The sequence below is a fragment of the Sapajus apella genome, unplaced genomic scaffold (genome assembly GCF_009761245.1).
Source record: "Sapajus apella isolate SASKATOON/1434 unplaced genomic scaffold, GSC_monkey_1.0 scaffold33, whole genome shotgun sequence".
NCBI lineage: Eukaryota > Metazoa > Chordata > Mammalia > Primates > Cebidae > Sapajus > Sapajus apella.
In genome coordinates this window covers 1,365,807-1,391,978 of record NW_022436973.1, presented here as the reverse complement: position 1 = coordinate 1,391,978, position 26,172 = coordinate 1,365,807, and the positions used below count along the sequence as shown (strand labels likewise).

At 44.8% G+C, this 26,172-nt stretch overlaps 1 protein-coding gene across 13 annotated transcripts in view; it reads right to left on the bottom strand.

Annotated features, from left to right (window-relative positions):
- The window catches only part of PTPRT (protein tyrosine phosphatase receptor type T), a 1,128,767-nt gene that overhangs the window by 174,959 nt on the left and 927,636 nt on the right, over positions 1-26,172 (bottom strand). For 8 of the 13 annotated variants that reach the window (XM_032295649.1, XM_032295654.1, XM_032295655.1 and 5 more), the window contains exon 14: positions 20,041-20,097. The exons of the other annotated variants lie outside the window; for them this stretch is intronic. In XM_032295649.1, the coding sequence (XP_032151540.1) occupies positions 20,041-20,097 (57 nt within the window). The remainder of the gene's footprint in view (positions 1-20,040; positions 20,098-26,172) is intronic. 13 annotated transcript variants of the gene reach the window in all.

Here is a 26,172-nt window from a genome sequence, read left to right as displayed (position 1 = left end):
CTTAGCCAAGTCTTTCTAGTGAGAATGGTAAGTCACCCTATTCATCTCTCTAATGCTAGTGTCTAGCACAGGCCTCCCTCCTCCTCACTGCTGCTTAACAATGATTATAACATAATATGAGGGTGAGTGAACCACAGCTGTGTGCTTTATTTATCCATTCAATCATTCATTACCTTGCCATTGAGTGCCCATGTGCTGTGTGCTAAACTATGCCATCTGTAGAGTCAGGGATTCTCTTCCTAGAAGGACTTATGACTGAGGAATTTTATTCATTCCTTTCACAAGCTAATGGCAAAACCAACTCAACAAATTCCAGGGCTGCCTGAGCAGACTTTGCTCATCTACAGCCTAGAGAATTCCTGAAAGAGTTGGCCACCATCTCTTTAGCAGGGCTGGTCTGATGTTCCGGGGGGCAGGGCAGGGGGCTGGTTCTGAGTAGCTCCCATGCAGCCCCCATTTACCAGGCGAGACATGATTTCTGAGATGTGGCTAATCCACAATGTAGCAAGGATAAAGGAAGGGGAAAATCTCAGATCCCAATTTCCTCAATATTGACAGAGTCTTCTTATTTAGATTTGGAGGAAGGGTTGTCTCTGGAGCATTCACTCATTGGCACAGCCTCATTTTACTTAGTGCCTGCTACCAGGTCCTGTTCTAGAGACTAGGAGTGCAAAGGCAAAGACCCCCTAGAGAAGATCCTATTACTCTGGGAACAATACTATGAGCTTGGTCTAATGAGACTCATACTTCATTCCTTCAGTAAGTGATCATAGGCCAGGCATTTGGTGATACAGTGGTGAGCAAAACAGGCACAGTTCCTGCTCTCAGAGTCTACAATTAGTGGTGACTTGGGGTAGGGGAATACAATTAATAAATCAAGAATCAGTAACAGCAAACTTGAACCCTGTTAAGGTTTGAACAGAGATGCACATAACACTTGTAAATAGATATTGCATAATTAAAAAAAAAGTGAATTGCTTCTTGGAGAAAGCAGCTAATAGGGGTGAGCTCCAAAGGAAGACAGGCTATAACCAGGTAAAGGAATCATGAAAGCAGTATATGGGAGCAGCAGAAGAAATAGTCTTGGCTAAGGCTGTGCAATGGGGCAAACACTCTGCTGTACTAAAAATGAAAGAAATTTAGTATAACCAGGGCAAGAAAGAAAGGAGGGAAGGATGAGAAAGAAGCTGGAGAGGGCATCGTGAATCAGTTCACACAGGATATTACTGGCCACAATGAGGGTTTTTGTTCTTTAACCCAAAGAACACAGGGCATCATTTAAGTGTTATTCAAGGAGCAATGATATGGTCAGATTTGTATTTCCAACAGATAATTCCAGCTTTTGTGTGGAACCGAAGTGGATTGCTGAAATCAGTTTTGAGACCACTGCAAGCATTCAGATGGGAGATGACACTTGCTCAGACTCAGGTGATGACAGCGAAGATAGAAAGATGTGATAAAAGAGATAATTACTTGAAAAAGCTATAGATAAAATCTGTTGATGGATTGGATATGGGGAATAAAGGAGAAAGAACTGTCAAGGATGACCACAAATCTTTGGCTTGCATGATAGTGTGGATGATAGTAATGTTTATGGGTTACAGACACAATGGAAAAAGAAGAGCTTTAGGGGGAAAATATATCTGGGGCAACTTGAGCTTGAGATATACTCCAGAAAAGTATGTAGTCAAAAATGCGATCTGGAGCTTTAAATTAAAGGTCAGAGCTGGAGGCAAAAATGTGTGAGTCATATGCACACAGATGGTATTTGAAGCATGGGTGCCTGTTGATGAAATCACCCTGGGAGAGAATAAAGAGTGGAAGGAGAAACAGGCCTAGCATAGAGACTTGATGGTCAGCAGTAATTAGTGAGTAGAGGGAGACAGATAAGCCTGCATGGGAAACAGGAGTGACTAGACAGCTAGGGAGTACACCTGGGAGAGTGTAGCAACCTAGAGCCAAGAGAAGAGAGTGTTTCAAAAAGGAGGGCATGGTCAACTGTGCCAAAGGCTGTTCCCAGGGTAGAATCAAGTCCACACACAATGGAAAGTGAATATCTTGGGTGAGCATTAGAAAACTTTTCCCCAAAGAATTCTAAGATGTTCCTAAATAGAAGCACCTTCAGCAATGACGATAAACCTACAACAGAACATACTTGAGGGCCACAGAAGAACATTCAGGGGATTCCAGGGGGTTGTCTGAAAGGGCAGAGCCCAGAGGTTTAGACAAATTCAATGAATTCAGCCAACAGGCAGCAAAGCTGATATCACTGACTTTACACAGTGAGGTTTTTAGAAAAATCCATGCTTGGCTGGTCCAACCAGACATCAGATACAGGAACATGCACATGCCCTGGGACAGGGCAAATCCAGCTTTGCCTTTGGCACTCTTTAGGGGAACTTGCCCTAGTCTCTGGAGATTTGTGCTTCTGTTCATAGTGTGTTGACAGGGTTCAAAGGTGATACAGGGAGAGAGGAAATGAACTAAACGCAGGAGAGCATCCACAAATGGCTTCTATATCTGAGGGATGGACAGAGAATGGGAGAATCTTGCTTTTGTGGCAGAGGTAGGTGTGTTCACAGGGGTTACATCTTAAAAGCTCAGTGGAGCAGAATGTGACCTGTGATGGAAGTCATTAGAAAGCACATCAGGGTTGGCTACTGACAGGACTCCTGGCAACGTGGTGGACTTCCCACAGATGCCAGCAGTAGGTCCACATAAGAAGTCTATCTGTCTGACTCAGCAGCCCCAAAATCGAAAGGGGCTTTTCAGAGGGCTATCCCACTGGAAGCCCTTCAGTGGGATAACAACTATGTTACTTTTACCCCAAGTCCATCCTTTTCATGAGTGTCGGGCTTAGTATCAGCCTTAGTCCCTAAAAGGCTGTCTCTGATTCTGGATGGCTTCCGTTTATTAAGCAGGGACTGGGAATTTGAGAACTGAGAGAAGGAGCAGGGATTTGGATGCATCTTCCTCATCTTTACCCTCCAGAAGACCCAATCTGAGAATAGGCCAAGCAAATCAGAATTGGCAATGAGGGAGGCACCAGATGATAAATTTCTCCAATTGGAGAAGCTTTAGGGCTCTACTTGAGTCCCTTATGTTGTGATCATCAAAAATAATCTTGTGAATTCAGTTTGCAATGACAGGAAACTCCTGTTTCCAACATCAGGCTGCAAGTCTGACCTTACAGCCCAGCCAGCTTTGTCATCTGAGCTCTGAGCACTTCCAAAGGCTGAACCAGTTCTCTCAAAGCAGCTACTGCTGCATCCTGTTGTCTACTTTCCCCCCAAATTTCATGATGGCTAAGGATCCAATCTCCTCCTAGGTCCAGCCTAGAGTCTGAATCTGGCTGTTAAAGTGCTACCTGTCTACTCTTACACATGCAAACCTGGTGCCCAAGGCATGACCCTTGGTTTAATACACTCTACTTCTCTCCCTCAATATTAGCTCCATACATAGGGTCCAGTTGCCATATTTTGTCTCTCTGCTGCCTCCTCTCAGGCTACCCAGCAACCCTCCCAGCTGATTTTCCCCAAGGATTACTAAGACCTAACAAAAGCAGCAGTGCCCTGCTCTACTCTGCAGTGGCCAGAACACTCTGATGAGTCCCGTTCAGCTGTGAACTCAACCTCTCAACAGGGATCCCCAGAGTGAAGACAGGCCAAGAGCCTTGCTACTCAAAAAGTGGTCCATTGACCAGAATATTGGCAAAACTTGGGAGTTTATAAAAAAAAATGCAGAATCTTGAGCCCTACCCCAGACCTACTAAATCAACTGCGTTGTAACAAGGTCTCTACATGATTCGGGTACACATTGATTGAGATGCACGATGATCCAGAGATTACTGACTTTAAGGTACATCACTCAGAATCAGGATTTTTCATCTTAGAGAAGGGAAGATTCAGATGAGACCTAAGTTTTACCTTTAGATGGACACAGGGCCATTGGGGAAGAAGGAGGAGATTTGTTCCCTTTAATTTCAAACCTCAGAGCTGCATCATTTGGGTAGAAGTGATGGGGGTAGATTAGGAATCAACACAGGAAACATTTGAACGTGGAAGAGCTAATCAGCCAATGCTGAAGCCCAGACCCTTTCAATACCACATCATGGTACAGTGAGATGATGAGGGTCATTAGAGTTCCAAAGTCCTGCATTAGAGTCAGCCCTTCGTTTTACCTGCTCACTTTGTCTCTGTTCTCATCTCCTCAACTTCCTGGATGCATAACTAAGCCCTGAGGATGTCGTGTCTACAGGATGCTGACCATTTTCTCTGCCTGTTGACATCATCTTTCACCTCAACTTGATGCCCCTTAATCCCAGTAATACTCATACTCTTGGTGAGAGAAATTTCCCCTATCATCTTTAGAGCCATGGACTCCCATGCAGTTCATTCCTGGCCCCTCACCCTCAACCTCCCTAGGTCACCCACAAAGGAAGGGGAGTGTGTCATCAACAAGAACAAGAGCTAGCTGAACATCCTGTGCTCCCCCTACAGCAGAAGGGACAATAAGGCTTCTTATGTCCCTTTTGATGTTGAGATGCTATGATTTTATAAGACTGATCAAAAGCATCAGGTTTCAAATAGGAAATTTGCAAGCTTGCATCTAAATGCCATCACTAACGGGCTGTGTGACCTTGATCAAACCTGTTAACTACAATGTGATTTGATATTCTCATTTATGAAATAGTGAGAAAATACCAAGTTCATACAAGGATTTTCTAAGAATCAAATGTAATAATGGAAGGAAAAATGCTTGATAAACTCTGAGGAACTGTTCACATATGGGGCACAGTGATGATGTGACCTTGGCACTGGTTCCGGGGTAGTACCAGGATTTTTTTTGTGTCTGTGAACTAACTGAAGGTGATGGAGGCTGGGGCAATGCCTCCTGGTAACCTGCTGCCTAAGTTCATCCAATCCTCAGGATGAAGGTAGAGCCCCCAGAGTGCTCCACTTAACTTTCCTCATATAGGCAAGGCTCCTATCAGGCATACATCTGGATGACTTAATGGCAGCAATAACATAATTTGGCAACAAGGGATTAATGATTCATTCTGAAGTGCTCTCATTGGTGACAGGCCCAATTCTAGAGCTTTACTTCAGAGAATTTTCCTTGTAAAGATATGGAGCAAAAATAGGAGTCACAGAGAACATCTAATTGCAGTTGATAAAACCAAGTAAATCGCAATGGATGCATAACCCATGCTGGTGATCACTGCAGACGGTAAAGAAAGAAAGACACAATTCCTAAAAGCTGCATTCTTTAAAACACATAGTTGTTTCTCAGCTATCCAAAGGCATATTATCCCCAGTGTGGCTTATCAGAGGCAAATCTCACTTTGCTGGCAGTTTACCCCTGTCTACTTAATTACTTCTTTTGTTGAAGAGTTTCTCTGTCTTTATTCTGGCTTTGCATATATCTGGCACCCAGTAGGGAAAACCTTTGAAACCCTGACTCTAAGCTGGTGCTTCTATGCCAGCGAAGGTTTTGAGCATTACAGGCATCTCTGATTACGGGGGTTATGCCAAGAGGAGATAACAGGGAAAAGATGAGGATGCTGGGCAACTTTCTGGCTCTTCTACAGTCAGGTAAGCACCATAAACCTTCTTGATTTTGCTGGAAACAAATTCTCAGGATGGCAGACTATTTTTAAGATGGAATTAAAGTCCAAAACAGAAAAGAAGTTGGCAGGAGAGCATCTGGATACTTCATTAGATTCAAGCCTCTAGACTTTACAAATTGCATCCCAAGGCATTGAGAGTATTTGTAATTGTGATCATGAACTACTTTGGCAGTCTTTGAGGACTGAAATTGTAGCAAACAGGAGGGGTGCGAGAAGCCTGGGGAGAAACAAATGCTGTTGCTGACTTTTTTAAAAAAACGAAAAAAATGCGTATTTTAGATACTTTACGCTAGTGTGATGTTGATACAGGAAAAAAATATAGAGACTAGATGATTAAATCAGGTTCCCCCAACCCCCGACCCCTGCCTTTACCACTTAAAAAAGTAAGAAATAATCACCAGAAACCAGCACTGCCTCACATCAGACAGGGAAAGGGAAACCACTCCAAACTTTTAAAACAGAGCAAATTTACTAATTAGTACACCAGGATTAGGAGACAAGGGTGGGGACACTCAGAGGGTGGCAATATCAGGAAGCCACTGCACAGCCCAGACTGGGGAAACAAAAAAGAGGTGGTGGGATTCTCGGAGCTCAGAGTTTAGGATCACCCAACAGAGGTCAAACTCTGGTGGACCCATCCAGAGACTTGGAGCCATGGAGTAGACACAGTCACTGCCAAAGAAGGGGCCTGAGCCCAGGAGAAAGAAGGCTTCTCCCTTCCTCCAGCTTTACCATCTCTTATTAATGTCTCTCATTAGCCAAACCCAGAAGACAGTTGGCATGGGGGTCCTATGCAGGGGTCACCTGCATGCCCAGGAGCATAGGGCAACAGCGAACGATGGATGTGACATCAAATGGGCCAAAGACCAGCATGGGCTTCTTATAAACAAGTCTCTTTGCCACTTTTCAGGTGTGTCTGGACTTGTACGTCAGGGAGAATGTCCAGTACTGCATTGACTTTAGCCAAGTCAAGGCTAACATGGATAAACTGTGACTTTCAGGACAACCTGGTATAAAACTGCGTTCTTCCAGAAGATGGAAACAGAAGCCCCAGGATATCTGACCACATGTGAAGTACTAACAATGAACAATACAGAGGTAACACAGTAGGGCCTTTACTACAATCCGGGCTGCTGTTTCAAGCCCTTCACATATAGTATCTCTTTTAATCTTCACAGCCGATTGATATGGTTTGCATCTGTGCCTGCACCCACACCTCACGTCAAACTGTAATCTCTAGTGTTAGAGGAGGGACCTGGCGGGAGGTGGGGCCTGGTGGGAGGTGGGGCCTGGTTGGAGGTGCTTGGATCACTGGGTTGGATCCCTCATGAACAGTTTAGCACCATCCCCTTTGGTACTGTCCTCATGACAGTGAGTGACTTCCACGAGATCTGGTCATTTAAAAGCGTGTATCGCCACCACCCCCCCATCTACTCTGTCTTGCTCCCACTCCTGGCATGTAAGATGCCTACTGCCCCTTTGCCTTCTGCCAAGATTGGAAGCTTCCTGAGGCCTCCCCAGAAGCAGAAGCTGCTATGCTTCCTCTACAGACTACAGAACCATGAGCCAATTAAGCCTCTTTTCTTTATAAATTACGCAGTATTGGCTATTTATAGCAATGTGGGAATGAACTGATATACCTACGAGGCAGGTTCTATCATTATACCTGTTTCTGAGTTGTGGAAACAGCCTCTGAGAGACTAAGTAATGGTAGGAAGCAGGAGAGCTGGGACATGGGCCCTGGCTGTCTAGCACAGAGTTTATTCTCTTTAACCTATTGTACTACTCTGTCATCTCTCTAATAATTAGGGGGAGAGACTGTTCAGCAGAGACACGTGGTTGTCTTTTCTCAAATATCTCAAATAAAGAAGCAGACCCATATTTAGATCTAGCATCTTCCCTTGACTAGCCAGATTAAAATCTCTTTGTATTGATGCCTGCCTTTGCTGGGTTTGCCACCCGCTCTATCATGCAGTTCTATTTCATGCATCTTTCTTGAAGATGATCTCCCCTCATGCCCTTGCACCCACGTATCCTATTCTAATATCTAAGGGATTGATGAACATGTCATGTGAATCTTGTTACATGAGCCAAATTATACAGACTTTGCTCAAATGATATTTAAACTTGACCTTTTTCACTTAAGTTCCCTCATTCTCTTCACTTTCCTTGTATATCAACCACCACCTCCAGGCCTTCCACACGTTGCATTTAGTTTTATTATTAATTTCTGGGCTTCCTCTATAATACCTTTCTTGATATTTAGCAACCAAACCATCCCATATAATTCCATAGAAAGACAAGTCTTGTTCAAATTTAGGTGAATTTTTTTCTGCTTTATCTCCAATATTCGTTCTTTGATCTCGCTGTGACTAATTTCTTTAAATTGCTGACTACCTCCCTATGCCTCAAAGCAGTGCCTCCTTCGCCAGATCTGGTTGATAATGGAGCACTTGAGAAGGATTATTCCATCATTTTTCTAAGTGACATCACCTAGGATGTTTCTCAAGTAATAAATAAATTGCCTCAATTCATCATATGACAGTAATTGCTTTTAGTCACGATTTAACTCAGAGTCAATGTTAAGTAGCTGGAAAACGCCACAGAGATGAAGGGTTTTCAAAGATAGCTCTACCCTCGCTGTGGAAAACCATTTAACAAGTACTCTTAAGTGCAAAAAAAGACACACATTTCTAATATCCCAGGCTCCTCAATATTACCCAGTGAGTCCTAAGAGGTTAGAATTGACTTCATCACAGCCTATACAACTAAAACTGCTAAATACTGCTGACAGAAGTTGCCCTCATTTTCAGCCTTGAATGGAGGTTAGCACCCTGTGAGATGGGAATAGCTTTAATTGATTGTTTGAAAGCACTCAGGCCACTCAAATAAATTGTTCCTCAAGTGCTGATTTTGCTTGGTCTCCTGAATCTATGTTTCCAGGTAGACCTTGTTTTACACTATCAATGCTCTGTGTAGGTCAAATTCCAGTTCAGTCATGTTACACACACCAGGAAAGATGGCTAAATGAGACTCCAATACAGAACCTCTGCTGGACGGAAGAAAACTCCTTTATTCTATAAATAAAGTGTCTTTTTTATCCACGGAAATAGAGCATAACAGACTGATTTAAGAGCAGTCGTGCCCAACTGATGCCAGACACAGTCATTCTTGACACACCCCTTCTAAGGCATACCCTTTTAAAGGTTTCACCACTGGTGAGCTAAAAATCCATTTATACCTCCCAATGACCTCGACTACTTTCTCTTGTGCCCAGGAGAGGCCTACCCTATCAGTGTTGCCCGGACCCAGCAGGGGTAGAGAGAGGATTCTGTCTGTGATAAGACTAAGACATTACGCTATGACTAGAGTTAGGTATAAGGTTGTCTAAGAAACCAGGTATCGGGCATACTTCGTAGACTGGGCTAGGTGTCAGGCTGCAGTCAAGGTTAATAACCAGGATATGGCTGAAGTAGGCATCAAAGCTAAAGCAGAGATTGGGAGTCAACTTACAGCTTGATTTTAGGAGTGCTATGGCAGTCAGTCTATGTCCACAGTGAGGGTCAATCTTGCCCACAAGTGTGGCTTAGATTTTATTCAGAAATAAAATTTAGTCCAGGGCCATGGAAATAACTGGACACAGCCCAGTGACCTCCATGTGGACTCTATCCATCATCTTTGTCTCATTAGCACCAGTTCAACCCTTGGCTTCATAGAAAAGCCCTGGACATTGCCCAACCTGAGCGGTGCTAGTATTATACTGATGATAGTGGCTATATATAGCAAGGTGCTGAGCATGGGAGGTAATTAGACAACGCTGCGTCTTGGAGCTCACTACTTAAGGAGAGAGGAAAGTGCAAACTAAAAATCAGAGCTGAGTGATGGGTGCCAACACAGAGTTGTGTACAGGAAAGGGCATGCATAACTCTGCTCAGGCAAAACTAGACTACAAACTTGGTTTCCACAAGTCATCAGTGGTGTGGGACCCATCAGAGGCATTCCTGTGACCCCTCAGTGGCCTTCTCTTTTCCCTCCCCATCTTGACTTCCTGTGGTCCAGACTGCCCTGCTGATGAGGATGAAGAGGGTGAGGCATCTCAGCACTGACAGTACTGGCTCCTTGCATGTGGAATCTGTGCTTTGAGCCTGGATCCCAGGAGGCTCAAAGCTGCTTAGCTGCTTCAGACCAGAGCACCCATGGCCTGCACTGGGGATTAAGGGTTTAGTCTGAAGAGCAGATGTAAGAAGAATAACACATACTCTTTAGGATGCCCTGTGGCAAAGTGATAGTCCCTTTAGACTTCTTCAGGCAGCTGGTATGAGACAGCTGTGGTCACACTGAACTGACCGTAATTCTTCCTGTGAAGCTTAGAGCAGTCCCAGGGCAGCGATGGGACAAGGAGAGGCTTCTCAGGAGCAGCTAGTGTAGAGACCAGGACAAAAGCCAATCAGGGATGGTCTGCAGGTCATGTAATCTCAGGACACTGAGAACAGCTTACCACAGCCTGGCTTGTGAAGCAAAGCTAAGACCAGGGTATGACCAACAGCAGATGCTGTGACTATGCAAAGGGAGAAGGCAGAAATCAAATGAAGAAAGGAAGGGTCTGAGCCACAGAGTGGAGACATGTCTGGGCCAAATGTAGAATATGGTCAACAAGGGGACTTTACAGGACAGATGGGGTGAGTCAAAGGGATTCTCGGGATGGCAGATCTTGGCCAAGGTTTTCTTGAGGTCTGTCCACTTTAAAGGCACAACCCTTGAAGTTCAACCACTGCCCACTGGCCAGTGCTCAGGATCATTGCATTGCCAAGTGCATTCATCTCCTAAGGCTGTTGTTACAAATGACCACAACCTGAGTGGCTCAATGACAGAAATTTATTCTCTCACAATTCTGGAATCAAGCAGTCCCAAATCAAAATGACAGCATGGCCATGTTCCTTCTGAGACTATGGTAGAACTCTTCTTTGCTTCTTCCTAGCTTCTGCTAGTGGTTGGCAATCCTTAGTATTCCTTGGCTTATAGATATATCACTCCAATCTCTGCCCCTGTTGTCAATGACTTTCTCCCTATGAATCTCTGTCTTTACATGCTTTTCTCTTCTTGTAAGGACATCAGGCATATTGGATTGGGGTCCATCCATCTGACTTTATCTAAACTAATTACATTTGCAAAGATAACTATTTTCAAATAAGGTTGTACTCACAGGTATTGGGGTTATAACTTCAACACATCTTTTTTGGGAACACAATTCAACTTCTAAGACCAGATGAACCTGAGTAATGACCGAAGCAGCCTGGGGATGGGCTACAAGCAGGAGCAGGAGCTTAGCATTTCACTAAGTGAAATGTAAACTCTAATAGGGTTCACAGCTGAATGGACAGACAGCATGTAGAAAGAGGAATAGGAGCTCCTGCTTGGTTGCGGACTGAGCAGAACATAAGGCTTCTGGAGCTTCCTTTGTCTGAACTGCATAGCAGGGTGCACCAGAGGCCGAGGCTCCCCTAGGCTCATACTCAGAAGCAATTCAATTCTTTCCAACCAACTCTGGCCAAATTGATCCCCTAAGGGGTGACTGTATTACCTGACTTAGAGGGGCAAGAACGAGGAGGAGAAGCAAAGATGTGCCCATCTGGGGCAGCTTTGCCCAGATTATGCCTCTGCAATAAGCAGCTTGCAGCTAGCATCAGAGTGCGTGGAAAGGAGACAAGGGGCACGGGAGGAAGCAGGCAATCTATAGGAAGGATTAGTGGAAGCATGAGCAGGATCAGACAGAGGAGCCAGTAAACACGCAGCATGGAATTCAGATTAGTGCAACTAACCCGCGCAATGGTAATAAAGTGAGCAGCGGTGAGCATGGCATTGATTGTTGAGATTCCAGCCAAATCCACCATGAACATGTTTTCTTTCTTCCAGCCTTTGCCCCTTGGCTTTTGAAAGCAGAAACACTGAATCACTGTGTTCTTTATTAAAGGCTGATCTGTTCTCCTTCCCAAAGGATGGACAGAAAAGCAGCTCTGCTCTTAGTGGGAGGTGAGGAGGGTAGAAGAGGTGGTCAGTGTGATTATAGCAGATGTCACTCGCCACACTGGCACAGTCAGAGTCCTAAGAGAGGGTCTTCCCTATGACTGCCCACAATTCCTGCTCCCAGCCCGACCTCTCCCGGGGCAACACCATATGAGCCCAGGCCAGACACTGGGCTCAGCAAGACCAGTCCCAGTAGACTTGGGGGAGCTCCACTCAAGGGCTCTGGAGACTCAGTCTCCAGGAAGCTTGGCAGGTGAGTCTGCATGGAGTTCAAATACTGGATTGAAAACTAGAGTTCAGTGACTCACAATCAGCCTAACAAAATGGTAGAAGGTGAACAGAGTGAGGTACTTGAACCATCACAGACCGGAGGCAGAAGTGGGGCCAGGGGTGGAGTATAACATGCCTGGCACATGTTCCATCGATATCAGCCATCTGCTCATTTATTAGATCATTCATGCATGGGGCCAGATGAATGAGCATTACAATGTGTACTAGGCACAGGGAAAGAGTTGATAGAAACCAAACAGCTCCAGGAAAACATGCTTATACTTTGAATGTATGCCACATTCAATACAAAACTTGCTCACGGCTGGGGGAGGGGGTTGCAGTCCTTTGTGCCAAGTGGTCCAGCCAGTTGATCTCTGGGTACAATCTGGAGATAATGGGGGTCAGTAAAGGTTTTGCAGAGATGAAACTGTCTGAACTTGATCCTAGAGGGTGACTAAGGCAAATCATGGAGGGAGAACATCTCAGCAAAGAGAGGAGGGTATGAGAAGGCAGGTACCACTCACATGATCAGTGTGAATGGGGTTGAGGATGCTGAGGAGGAAATAAAATTGGAGAGCTAAAGAAGGGATAGGGACTAGGTGGTACATGGCTTTTGATTCAGGCTAGTTATCCCAAAGCACAAGGGGACCCCTGGGAGCATTTTAATCAGGATTAGACTCCTTTTTTTTTTTTTGGAGAGTGGGTCTTGCTTTGTCATCCGGGCTGGAGGGCAGAGGCATGAATATGGCTCACTGCAGCCTCAACCTACTGGGCTTAAGCAATCCTCCCACCTCAGGTAGGGCCATAGGCATTCTCTGGGGCCACAGGCATGCACTGCCATGCCTGGCTATTTTTTTTTAACATTATTTTTGTAGAGACATGGTCTCACTATGTTGCCTACACTGATCTCGAAGTCCTGGGCTCAAGCAATTCACTTACTTTGGCCTCCCAAAGTGCTGGGATATGGGTCTGAGTCACCATACCTGGCCTGAATCATACTCTTATTTTTAGATTATCATTCTGGCTTAAGTGGGGAGTAAATATTGGAAAGGGACTGATATAAAGACATGGGGACCCCAGTTTGGAAGCTGTGATGCTAACCTTATGAGTCCCAGACATGAGTTGTAGCAGTGAGGAAGAAGGAGACAGGGATTCAGGAGATTTCAGAGGCAGTATCGATCAGATTTAGTGGTAAATTGGATACTGAAGATGAGGAGAAAGAGAAGGCAAGGATGATGCTGGGCCTCTGAATCTGAGTTTAATGGCAGTTTGGATGGAAGACTGGAGACTGATTTCTCCTTGCCTTAAGGAGAATATCCCTGGAGAGAAAAAGGTACAGTGAGAGCCTCAGTCATATATGCTCCCTGATTAGATGTTTGTTTTGAGGAAGAATAAATATTCACCTCCTAAAGAACACCCTACAGGGGATGTGACAACTCTCTTCTGCATTAAGCCTTTTGATTCAGTGGGGAGACTGGCAACAGAACATGGCAGCTGGAATGATGTACCAGTAGCCTGATGTCAAGTTTTGAGCATCTGTTGTAAGACTATTGATAAGGACAGTATCCTAATGCACTTGACCCAGGGCTTGCCTCCTATACCATTCTGTAGTGTCAGCCTTACAGCCATATAAGCAGTTGCCCAGAAGAGCTGAGGAGCGTCCCCTGCAATGATTAGCCTGGTTCCTGGATGTCACCTGCCCCCCTGGCCTCCAGCTGTGGCCTCTCCCCCTAGTCTGCTGGCAGAGCCCTGGCCTGTGTGCACTCCAGAACCAACCACAGCACTGGTCAAGGGGAACTAGAAGATGCCCAGGTCAAAAGCTCAGGGACAGCCACATCCTTTCAGCCATCTCAGTGCTCAGTCCTGCTCTAGCCTTGGGTCACTGCAGGAGCTGGGGCTGCCGTGCTGATATGTCCGGCCATCTACCTTATATTCTAAATCTTTGATGAGCCCTGATTCATGAATTCTCTTTGGGACTTTAGGTGCCCCAGGCCTGAGGTCCTGATGGGCTCTCACCTATTTCCTCTATCACTCACGTTTCTCAGGAACCACAGTGCTGGCCCAGTCACCAGTCACATTCTGGCCCAGATTCAGTCTGCCTGAATCTCACCAATGGTCAGCTTGCCTGCTGCTCACTCTCTGGACCTCAATTTCCTCATCTGTAAGATGGGTTTAGGATCAAAATAATGACAGCACAAATCTAAGATAATGAAGTTTCTTATCTCATGATTCCTCTCAATAACTGGTCATTATGAGTATTTCCATTTTGCAGATAAGAAAATGGGGAAAATTTGTGGTGCCAAGCCTCTCAGATGAACCATCCTGCCCTAGCATTTCCCAGTGCTCGTTCAGAATAGATGCTCTCTAATGTTGGCTATGGGCACAGGGCACAGTGTGATTACAGACTGTCTTGAGAGACCTGGGTTTGAATGCTAATTTCACCATTTCAGAGTTCAGTGATTTTTAATCATCTGAGCCTTGGTTTCCTCATCTGCAAACTGTGAATACTAATAGTACTCTATTTGGGAGAGTTGTTGGGAAGTTTAAATGAGTTAATGATGTGAAACTCAGCACATTCCGTAGCGTGTAGGATGCATGTAACATACTTGCTGTTATATTTTTCTTTTCATAATCTTACTGGACATCCCCAATGCTACTGTCTCCGAGAGCTGCCCCCTCTCTCCTGGCAGGCTGTGCCCCTGCCTCTGCTGCCTGTCTTCCTCCTCTCTCCACCAAGCATTTTCCCCTCATGGTGGCTGTTCAGGTTGGAGCTGCACCCAGTTCTCCTTCCCCTGGTTCCTATTCTCACACCATCAGTCAACTTGGGCATCTGCTCCCTTGGAGGGTCACTGAGGCCTCAGGGTATCCAAGCTCACAGGGCCAATGCATGACCCTAGGGAGACTGTTGCCTTGCTTCATCATCGTGTCTTGGCCCACACAGCTTTCTCCCAAAGGCTGAAACTTCTTATGTCTGGGTCCAAGTAGAGCTGTCCCTGGGAGGGCTACTTTATGGGCAGTTGGAAAGCACTCCCAGGGAGTGTATGATGACCTGAATCCTGTCACTATGCCAAGGGCCTGATTTAAAGAATTTCCAGTGAAATAATAAGAGAGAGTTTTAACATGAGGTGCACAGGAAATAAAGGAATAATAAGGGAAACTGTGTTCAATATTTCCTCAAACCTGGAGCTGGGTTAAGAGTGGGCTGGGTGCAGTGGCTCACGCCTATAATCCCAGCACTTTGGGAGGCTGAGGCGGGTGGATCACGAGGTCAAGAGATTGAGACCATCCTGGTTAACGTGGTGAAACCCCGTCTCTACTAAAAATACAAAAATTAGCTGGGCATGGTGGCGCGTGCCTATAGTCCCAGCTACTCAGGAGGCTGAGGCAGGAGAATTGCTTGAACCCAGGAAGAAGAGGCTGTGGTGACCCGAGATCACGCCATTGCACTCCAGCCTGGGTAACAAGAGTGAAACTCCACCTCAAAAAAAAATAGAACAAAAAAAAAAAGAGTGTATCCATTTCTTCTGTTGGCCCTCACCATGATCGGGCCTGGCTGTACAGAGACTCAAGTTTACTATTTCATAAATGAAGAAGGTGAGGTTCGGAAAGGCTGAGTGATTCGCTCAAGTTCCCTCAGTTTTAAGGAATGCAGTTTGGACTTCAGATGAGGGCTTGTCCCATAGTCCTTCTCTCTGTAGAAAATTGACAATGGGCACTGGTCATGTCCAAGACAAATAAGTCAGATCTGCCCCTGGGGATGGTCGTTAGTACAGCTACTCTGGCCTCCAGACTGGACACTGTCAGTCTCCTCTTGGGCTCAGAGGTCCAGGCCACCGCCTTGAGGCCTGGCTGAACTGCAGGAGGGATGTGAGAAGAGGCCTGTTTTCTGCACTGGTGGGCCTGAGCGAGACTGAATCCTCTTAATGTTAATTAACTAGTCACTTGTCTACTGTGGCTTCCACTCAACTCACTCCAGAAAAATGTCCAATCCTGGCCAGAAGAGGTGTTTACCTTATTTCTCTCAATGGAAGCCTACCTGACTTCTACTCACTAGGTGACTGTAGCCCCTTACACCCTGCTGTGACAGCCAGATACATCTCCTCCAGATGTTGCCAAATGTCCCCTAGGGAGCAACAAGAAATAAAAGGAACTGAATATTTACTGAGCCTCTTCTCTACACATGCATTTCTATTCACCAACCAGGGACAAAGATGACCCTAGATGTTTTCTCTCTAGATCTGCACTGCCCACAATGGTAGTCACCAAGCCACGTACTTAAAGCACTTGAAAAGTGGCTGGTGTAACTGAGGAACTGAATTATAAAATGTATTTTATCGAAGTGTTCTATGTGTAAAACACACACCAAACGTTAAAGACTTAGTACAAAAAAAGAATATAAAATATCTTTCATCCGTTGTTTAATTTTGTTGCATATTAAAATAATATTATTTTGGATATACCAGATGATTGTGAACTTAAGACAGCTGGGCTTCAGATTTTTTGATTTTACAATGCTACTAAGAAAGTGAGATCTATTCAGTAAAAAGTGCACTTTAAGTTCCCATGCAAACATTCTGCTTCTCACTTTCAGTGAAAGTCTTCCATAAATTACATGAGATATTCAGCACTGCAATATAAAATAGGCTTTGTGTTAGATGATGTTGCCCAACTGTAGGCTAATGTAAGTGTTTTGAGCATGGCACATTTAAGGTAGGCTAGGTTAAGCTATGATGGCCCATAGGTTAATTGCATTAAATGCATTTTCGACTTAAACAACATTTTCAACTTAGGATGGGTTTATTGGGACATAATCCCATCATAAGTTGAGGAGCATCTGTATTGAGTTAGATACATTACATTATTAAAATTAATTTCACCTGTTTCTTTTTGCTTTTCCCATGCAACTGTAAGAAATTTAAAATTACATGCAACATTCAAATTCTATTTCTATTCAACAGTATGGCTCTGGAGGTTTATAACATCGGATGATTTTGTCTCCTTGGGACATTTGGGAATGTCTGGAGATGTATTTGGTTGTTACCATTGGGGTTGACAAGCTGCTGGCATCTAGTGGGGAGAGGCTGCTAAACATCCTACAGTGTACAGGACAGCATCCCCTCCCCGCCACGCCCCACAAGAAGGAACTATCTGGGCCCAGACATCAATGGTGCGGCAGTTGAGCAATCTTGCCATAGAGCATGAATTCCTTGAAGAATAAGCCAAGGAGCCCAGAAGAGCTGAAGAGCTACTCGGAGCTAGATGGGCAAAGAAGTGAAAGCTGTTATTGCACTTAGTTCTCACGATTAGCTATGATTGTGGTTATTAATATTTCCATTTCTCCAAATAAAGATACTAAAGTCTGGAAAAGAGAAACAACTTATCCAGGATCACCAGCCCAGAAGGTGGCATTGCTGAGAGCTGAAATCAGCCTCCACTCTCTCCGAATGCCAGCCTGTCCCTGCTACATCATGTGGTCCCACAGCTCCCCGAGTTGGTGTTGATATGAAAAGAGGCTGCCTATGCTTAAAGCCTAATATCGCCATCATTCAGACCCAGGCAGTCATTATTTACATCAGCCATTATTGCTACCAGGGGCCGAACATTAACAAAAACACCCTTTGAAAGGGATAGCACTCACAGGCACCTCACACATCAAATGAGGCTGAGAAACCTGTGGAAATAAATGGATCACAAGGAAATAAACCTGTCAGAGGAGGAACGTTCAGATGCCTTGGAAGACAAGAGGTAAGAACAAAAGCACCTGATATGGGATTGGCTCTGTTTAAAGAAAATACTATCTGACTGCTCTACTTGAATAGAGTCCAGAGAACAATGGCCCAGCAGACACAGAGCAGCCTGCACACACTCTGGAGAAGCACTGTTTCTCTGTAAATTGGGGGCGTGCACAGTGGCAAGAGTCACTTTTCTCCCACTGTCCATCTGCACTCTCCCATGTGTCCATCTGCAACTCCCACCTCCCTTTGGGAAGGGCCTCAGATAAGGTCGGGCTGGGGACTGATATTTGGTAAAGGCCTACTATGTGCTATGCATGCAAACAACATTCCTAGCATTTCTGTCTTTTTTTTTTTTTTTTTTTGACAGAGTTTAGATCTTTTTGCCTAGGCTGGAGTGCAATGGCTCAATCTCGGCTCACTGCAACCTCCACCTCCCAGGTTCAAGCAATTCTCCTGCCTTGGCCTCTCAAGTAGCTAGGACTACAGGCATGCACAACTGTGCCTGGCTATTTTTTTGCATTTAGTAGAGACAGGGTTTCACCATGTTGATCAGGCTGGTCTCGACCTCCTGACTTCAGGTGATCCACCCACCTCAGCCTCCCAAAGCATTTCTAATTGAATTTTTAATATGATGGTATGAAGTATTTATGATAGTTTTGCTGGTGAAATAAGGCTATGCAACTTGCTTAAGGTGATCTAACAGGGACTGGCTGAGATGAAATTCCTGTGGTGTTGGCAGTGACACACTGGAGTATGGGTGTCCATGGCAGTACAAAGGCAGAGACAAAACTGGCCCATAGTGGAGGCTGTTTAGGCTCAGTCCCAGTCTCCTTTACAGGGCTGGTGCGCCCACTCTCCAGCTGCTGTGGGTGCTGGCAGCATATGGCTCACAAATACCTCCCTTCCTAGAGAAGTACCATTAGGCAAAAGGGAACCACTTTTCCAGGAGGTCATGCATTCCCATGGCATCCCACAGCTAGTAGCTGACCAAAACTGTTGTACAAATATCGGCCCCCTTGCCTCAAGGTGGAATCAACTCTTTAGTACATTTCCTACTCCAGACCTCCCCTTTGCCCCAGGGGCTCAGGCAGATGCAGGTCTCCACATCCTCCTATAGCTTTTTCTCTGCCCTATCTCGTCTTCCTCCCTTTCTTTCTTCTGAGAACATTCTGCAATGAATAATTTGCACAAGAATCCCCATCTCAGTCTGAGTGTCCAGGGAACTCAACCTAAGACATTCACTAGCAGTGATGTCTCTGAGTTTGGGAAAGGGGGTGGACAGGAGTGAACTGTGAAGGTACTGGATGCCCAGACTGATGTCATCACTTCCTGCTGCACTTCCTTTTCCACCATGATAAACTGACCGGTCAGGGATTAGTAGACCAGAGGCCATTGTCTGGGCAAGGACTTTGAAAGAGGTGACAGTTAAAGGTTCGACATCTCCAAGAAACTTCCCAGTGACTAAAAAGGGACCCTGCAATAAAGAGGTCTCTAGGTTAGCAGATTGTCTTTTGAGTACTACAGTGGGCATCAGCACAGGTGGGCTCTGTGTCCTTTGAAGAATGGCACACATTTATGTGAAATGAGCTCTACATATGGTGTACTTGAGGAAAGGGGCTGGTATTTATTTCAAACAAATACAGAGACTCTAAACTGGGCATACCCATAGCAGCTCCTCTGGCATTTATTATCATGTTTAGTCTCAGATGCCACGGCATGTGTACAGTCTACTACAATGTAAATGGTGCCCCATAAGGGGTAGGTGGGATTATTCCTATTTAACGGATAGGAAAAGTGGGGCTGATCATGGTATGGGTAAATTGTCAGGACAAATGGTAGACCTGAGATCACCATGAGAGCTTCTCACTTCCTAAGCACAGAATTGTTACATCAACTCTTTCTCAACTTTAGATCACAGCTCAGCTGTCACTTCCCCTGTGAAGTACTCCCTTGGCTGCACATGGGTTTGTTTATTCTGAATACCCTGTACCTTTCCTCTGTAACACCACTCAAAGTGGCAAATTTATTTGTGTAGTGTGTTGACCAATGGCTGTTTTCTTCTCCTGGAAAGGCACTGGAACATATCTTCTTTTGCTCATCATTGTACATCTCAGTGCCCAGAACAGTGCCTGGCACCCAGTAGGTACTTAGTAAGCATTAGTAGAATGAATGAATAGGTGAGTGGATAGATGAGTATATGGATAGAAGGATGGATGGATGGATGGGCAGATGAATGAATGTGTGGGTTGATGGGTGACTGGGTGGAGAGATGGGTGGGTGTACTGGAGGGACTGCTGGTTCCTCTCTGGTGCACCTGGCTTGGAGGACTCACTGAGCGTGGGCAACTCTCCCCTCCCACCCACCCGGGGCTCTGGCGATCACCTGTGGTGAGGAGGCAGAGTGGAGTCCCCGGGGTCACCTGGGCGCTGCCCATTGGTGCTGACCACAAGGAAGCCAGTCCCCAGGCAGCATGCAGAAGAGAAGGAGAGAAAGAAACACACATGAAAACGTGCGGCACAGTGAACAAAACTTCAATTCTTGTGCTCTGAAGAGCTCACACTAAATAGCAAAAGAACATCATGATTTAACAAAACAGGGCCTGAAATAGATTTTTTTAAAAAACGAAACAAGAGTAAGAGGCACCATTTATCAAGCACCCACGACATGCCAGGTACTTTTCTGGGTGCCTCACATATAATGTTTCTAAGACTTAGAACAACCCAGAAAGGTCAGTGTGATTATAAATAAATCTGCCATTTTTCCACCAGAACTTCTTCTCCCTTAGAGTTCCCTTTCTGCATAAATGGTGCCACCATCCATGTAGCTTCTCAGTCTAGACACACAGGAGCCCTCCTTTTTTTTCTGATGTCCCTCTTATAATCAATCACCCTGCTTTACTAATTCTACCCCAGGAAAACTCTTGAAGCTGCTTCCTTCTCTTTAATTTCATTCTCACTTTGTTCAAGCCCCTTGTGCTTCACATACGTTATTTAAGCAGCCTCCCATCTAGTCTCTCTACCTCCAGTCTTATTTTCCTTCAGTCTTACTCTCCATCCTTCAGCTGAAATACATCAGTGCTGCCTCATTTTCCCCAACGTAAACTTCAAACCGCCTCACCCAGCTCACAGGCCCGCCATGATGAGTCTCCTGCCCACCCCTCTGGTCTTGCCTCTCTCCACTACCACCACCCACCCCATCCCAAGCATGATAAACAGCTTTCCATTATCAACAGCCCCCCACCTTTTTGTCTGTAAGCCTTCCCCAGTGGGTCACTTTGCATGGGATATTGTCCTTCCTGCTCTTTCACCTGGCTGACAACTGCTCATCCATCAGGTGTCAGTTTAGAACCCCTTACCTCTAGGGGGTCTTTAGTATGTCAGTGAATTTGGGACAGATGCCCCTCCTTGTCTTCCCATAACACCCTCATCTTCCCTTCTTATTGTACTAACATCACTGTATTAGAAATGGATGTCTTCTCTTTAATTCTGCAGTCTCCTTGAAAGCAGACATGGTGTTTCATTTACTAGTGTACTCATGTGGCCTTGCATTAGTAGGCCTGGCACATAGTAGGTACTCAGTGAATATTTGTTGAATGAATGAATGAATGAAGAAATGGTGACTCATAGAATTTGCAAAACTGCTCAAGGTCACTAACTGGAAGAGGCTGTATTCAAACCCTGGTTTGTCTGGCTTTAACGTTCCTGTGCTTTCAAATCCACCCCTCGCCTCTCTAAAGAAAATCATAAAAAAGGTTGAAAGGTGTTTTAGGCTTGGCCAGAGACTGCAGCTTTCTCCAGTGGTCCATCAACAACACTGCAGGACGTTCTTATGCAAAATAGAGAGGGTAGAGGATGCCAGACCAACTGATAAACAGAAAAGACATAATTTCAAAAATAGCACAGATGGCAAACTTGATCAACAGCCATGAACTACTATAAAATTTAACCACCAGTAAATAGTAATCATAATACTTTTCCCTTAAAAAAATGAAAAGTTTTGCTATTTCAAAAGCACAGTCTAAGTCAGGGGTCAGCAAACTATGACTTGTGGGCCAAATCTGGCCCCCCACTCCCTGTTTCCTGTGCAGCCATGAGCTATAAATGCTTTTTACATTTTTAATGGTTGGGAAAACAATAAAAGAGTAATATTTTGTGACACATGGAAATTACATAAAATGCAAATTTCAGTGTCCATAAACAAAGTTTTATTGAAACACAGCTGCACTCATTCGTATACATATCCTTATACGTATGGTTGCTTTTGAGCTACAATGACAGACGTTAGTAGTTGTGGCAGAGACCATAAGGCCTGCAAAGCTGAAAATATTTACTATCTGTCCTTTTACAGAAGACTTTGCTAGCTCCTGTTCTAAGTAGCTATTTTTTAGTTTGTTTATTTTTTTATCCCAATGCTTTGAGGTAGGCAAGACAAGGACTGTCAGCCTCACATGTCAGTAAAAGAAATGGAAGGCTTGAGGGAAGAGACGACTCACATGTGCCCACTGGGCCTCCCCCAGCAGCCTCTTAACTGTTCTCCCATTCTGTAGCCTTCTCCCTGCCTGAGTCCCCCTTCTCTGATTCATTGTCTAAACTATAACTAGGGTGTTCTTCCTAAAAAAGGCAGCCTGCATAAGTACCTCCAGGGGCTCCACCATTTAAGGACAATGCTTTCATATGTGTACACACACACACACGCACACGCACGCGCACGCACGCACGCACACACACACACCACACAGTGGGACTACACAGAATCCTGGGTGGCCCCCTGATTGCTCCTATGGCCTGCTAGCCATCATTCCTTTGCCTTGTTCCATTTAAATTCAGTGGCATGCTCTCTTGCCTTCAATGATTTGTGTAGCTACTCCCTTGGCTTAAAGATTTTCTCGACTTACCTTCCAGTCTTGTTCAACATGATAATTGTCACTCTTCTTTCAAACCTTATCTTAGTGACCACAAATTCCGAAAAAACATACCATAAGTTGACTTATATCTCCCTTGTCGCCCTCCAATTACATCCTGATTTTGCCTTGACCACAGCCCTTATTGGACTTATATTTATTGGTTGGCTCTTCCATGAGCTACTACTTGTTGAGTGCTTTTTATAAGCCAGGTATTATATGAAGTACTTTTGATACATTAGCTCATGAAATTCTTATATTAGCCGTGTGAAGTAAGGGGTGTTATTGTCATTGGTTTATAGATGGAAAACTGAGACAAAGAGTAATTTGGTACCTTCTTCTACCTAGAATCGAAGACCATCCAAATGTAAAGATGGTGTTTTTAACCAGTAGGGAATGTGAGATTACATATCAATACTAAGTTGTACTTGGTACGTGCTTACCGAAAGGTAAATGAATACAAGAAACTCTGATTCAGTATTTCTCAGTCACTAGCTATGTCATTTGGAAAATTACATACAATTCTAAATCTGAGTTTCTCCAGTTACAAAGTAGAGGTAATAATTATCTCTCATGAAACGACGTTGAGGATCAAATGGAAAACAGTTAAAGCCTTAGTTGGGTTGGAAGCCTAGAGGGGATGCCTCCCCACTCCACCCTCCAGGTCTACGACCCATGTCCTGCTTAGCAGTAATGCTCAGCTACCTGGGGTAGGAACAGAGGGACAGCTGGATAAGGGCAGGAATGGGCAGAGATTTTTCTAGTTGGTAGGGCAGAAGATAATGGGATGGATCATGGAACTCAGCAAAATACAAAGGTCCTATTTACATATATGGTTCTAGAGATGTCTCCTGTTTACCAGTGTCTGGTCCATCTCTCCTTCTGGGGCACAGGAAAGAGTTCCAGTCAACTTGCAGTTGAGCTGTTATCATGTGACTAGCTCTCATCAAGGCTATGTAAGTGGAAGTGGCATGAGTCATTTCCAAGTGATATATTTAAGATCCAAGTTAAATGTAGAATATATGCAGTATCAAAGGACTCCTGAGCAGGGGAAGAGAAACCACTTTGATGCTTTCTCTTCCCCTGCTCAGGAGTCCTTTGATACTACATATATTCTAGATGGCATAGCAACAAACATGCCTTTGTGGTATTAAGCTACTGCGAGTTGGATATTAGCTTGTTATTGCAGCAAAGCCTAGCCTAGTCTGACTAATCCAGTTGGAGAAAAGGTAGAGGTCTCTTGTTTTCTCCTACATCACCTTGTCCCCTGGCCATATCACCCTTTACTTGAGGATTCATTACCCTTCTCTCTTCACTATTTCCAAGCCCTGTTCAGTGTGTGTGTGTGTGTGTGTGTGTGTGTGTGGTAGACATTAATGAAAACATTGAGACCCTGCAAAGAAGGACCTTAGAATGCTGAACGTCTCAGACTTCCCTTCTGACTCTTGTTCCTTCTAAAGCAATAAATGTTGAGCACAGAGAGTTGCTGCTGGGCTACAGATGGCCCTGGAGCAGACAACCCTGAAGACAAACTAATTTCTTGGTTTATTAGCTTCAATATGTTGTGGAAGTGAAGAAAGTTGAGGATTCCTTGAGCCACCTCACCTTCTGCTCCAAGACTTAGCTTGAATACTCCTGGAGACAGGCCAAAGACCATCACACAATAAACATTCTGTTATCAATTACTACTAGAAAAAAAGGCATGGGAAGAGGTTAAAAAACAGGAGACAGAGCATCCTGTCAGTGCTCGACGAATCTCACCTATCTTTTGGTATTAACAAGATTCAAAGTGGTATGATGGAATCAGATCTGAATTCCAATTCTGAGGAAAGAAGGTCTTTATTTAATCCCTTGAGCCTGTCTGGCCTATCATTAAGTAATATCCTTAAGGATGACCACTCTTTATTTAGTGTGTGGTAAGTGCCAGGTTTTACTTCTATCATCATATGACACATTGTGTCAGCACACAAAGCCCTGTGACTGGAGGGTTAATTTTTGCAAACCCCTTTTAATCCCTCTTCAAACATTACATTGAGATCCCATAAAGGGGGTTTAAAATTTCCAATAGAGGGTGGGCGTGGTGGCTCACGCCTGTAATCCCAGCACTTTGGAAGGCCGAGGCGGGCAGATCGTGAGCTCAACAGATCGAGACCATCCTGGCCAACACGGTGAAACCCCGTCCCTACTAAAAAATACAAAAATTAGCTGGGCATGGTGGCGCATGCCTGTAGTCCCAGCTACTTGGGAGGCTGAGGCAGGAGCATTGCTTGAACCCGGGAGGTGGAGGTTGCAGTGAGCCAAGCTCATGCCACTCCACTCTAGCCTGGCACCTGGCGACAAAGCAAGACTCTGTCTCAAAAAAACAAAAATTTCCAGTAGAGCACTTTCTCTTTATTTATAACCCTTGTCTCCAGCCTACCCCAAATGTGTTCCTTCCATGACTCCCAATTCTCAAAGGCCCCCTTTTCCCTTTATACGATGCAACTCCTTCGAAATAACAGATTTGAGATAAAGTCAACTCAGGCGTTTCAGATCTTGAGTGGATAATTCTTATTTCTAGTTGAGAAAGATGGATTGGAATTCCCAAGGTACATGCTTGAATGGCAAGAGTTAGTCCTCGCTGGTTTTCCTGAACTCTATCATACCAGCTTTTGTCTTCCTAAATTGGGTGTGAACGTGGGGTATGGAAGGGGTGTGTGTGGTGGGAGAAGTTTGGGCACATCTAGAGAGTAGCACAGAGGGAAAGAACGGAAGGCTAGAGAGACGTGCCAGCTGTTGCAGCAAGACGAATATTAAAGAAAGGGTTGGGATGGTTAAAGGTCATCTTTAGGCTATTTTATGTGTACTTATGGTATGGTTCTCTTCCTCCGCCTTCTCACAAACCTTCAGGAAAATCCATATATTTCCGCTGACATTTTAGGGCCTAGAAGACAGTAGGTGAGAGCAAAGGGGATACAAGTCAAGGAGAACTTGTTACACTCATGGAATTCTGAGGACCCCAAATCCTGGAGAATGTATCTCATGGGACCCAGCTGGGGAGGAATAATATTGCCCTGCCTCAACCTTCTAGCCACACAGTCTGAGCTTTCACCTCCAAAAGTTTGACAAGATTCAAGAGCTTTCCAACGGACTATCTAACTAGAGTCTTTCCTCTCACAAATGATTCCCCATTATGGCCCCTTCCCTGGTTATTCTAGCTAGATCTGGGCATGCTGTGCTCCTGGGTCCCTCCTGAAATCGCTGAGCAGGAGATGAGGAAAGGACAGTGTCACAGTCAAGCCTAGAAAAGGGATGCCCACAATCCTACACATGGCCGTAAAAGTTTACTATTGCTGTGTAGGATCTCATCCAGAAACAACAACCTATCGATGGGAAGGTCCAAGTACTGAAAAGTGAGGGCAGCATCACTCCTGTCCCTTCTTTCTCCTATGTCACCTTGTCCCCTGTCCACATCACCCTTTACTTGAGGATTCATTACCCTTCTTTCTTCACTATTTCCAGGCCCTGTTCAGCTGTGTGAGTGTGTGTGTGTGTGTGTGTGTGCGCGTGTGTGTGTGTTTTATCCAGTTTCTTCACTTTGGATGTAGCCTGTATCATTTGAGAAATGGCCAATC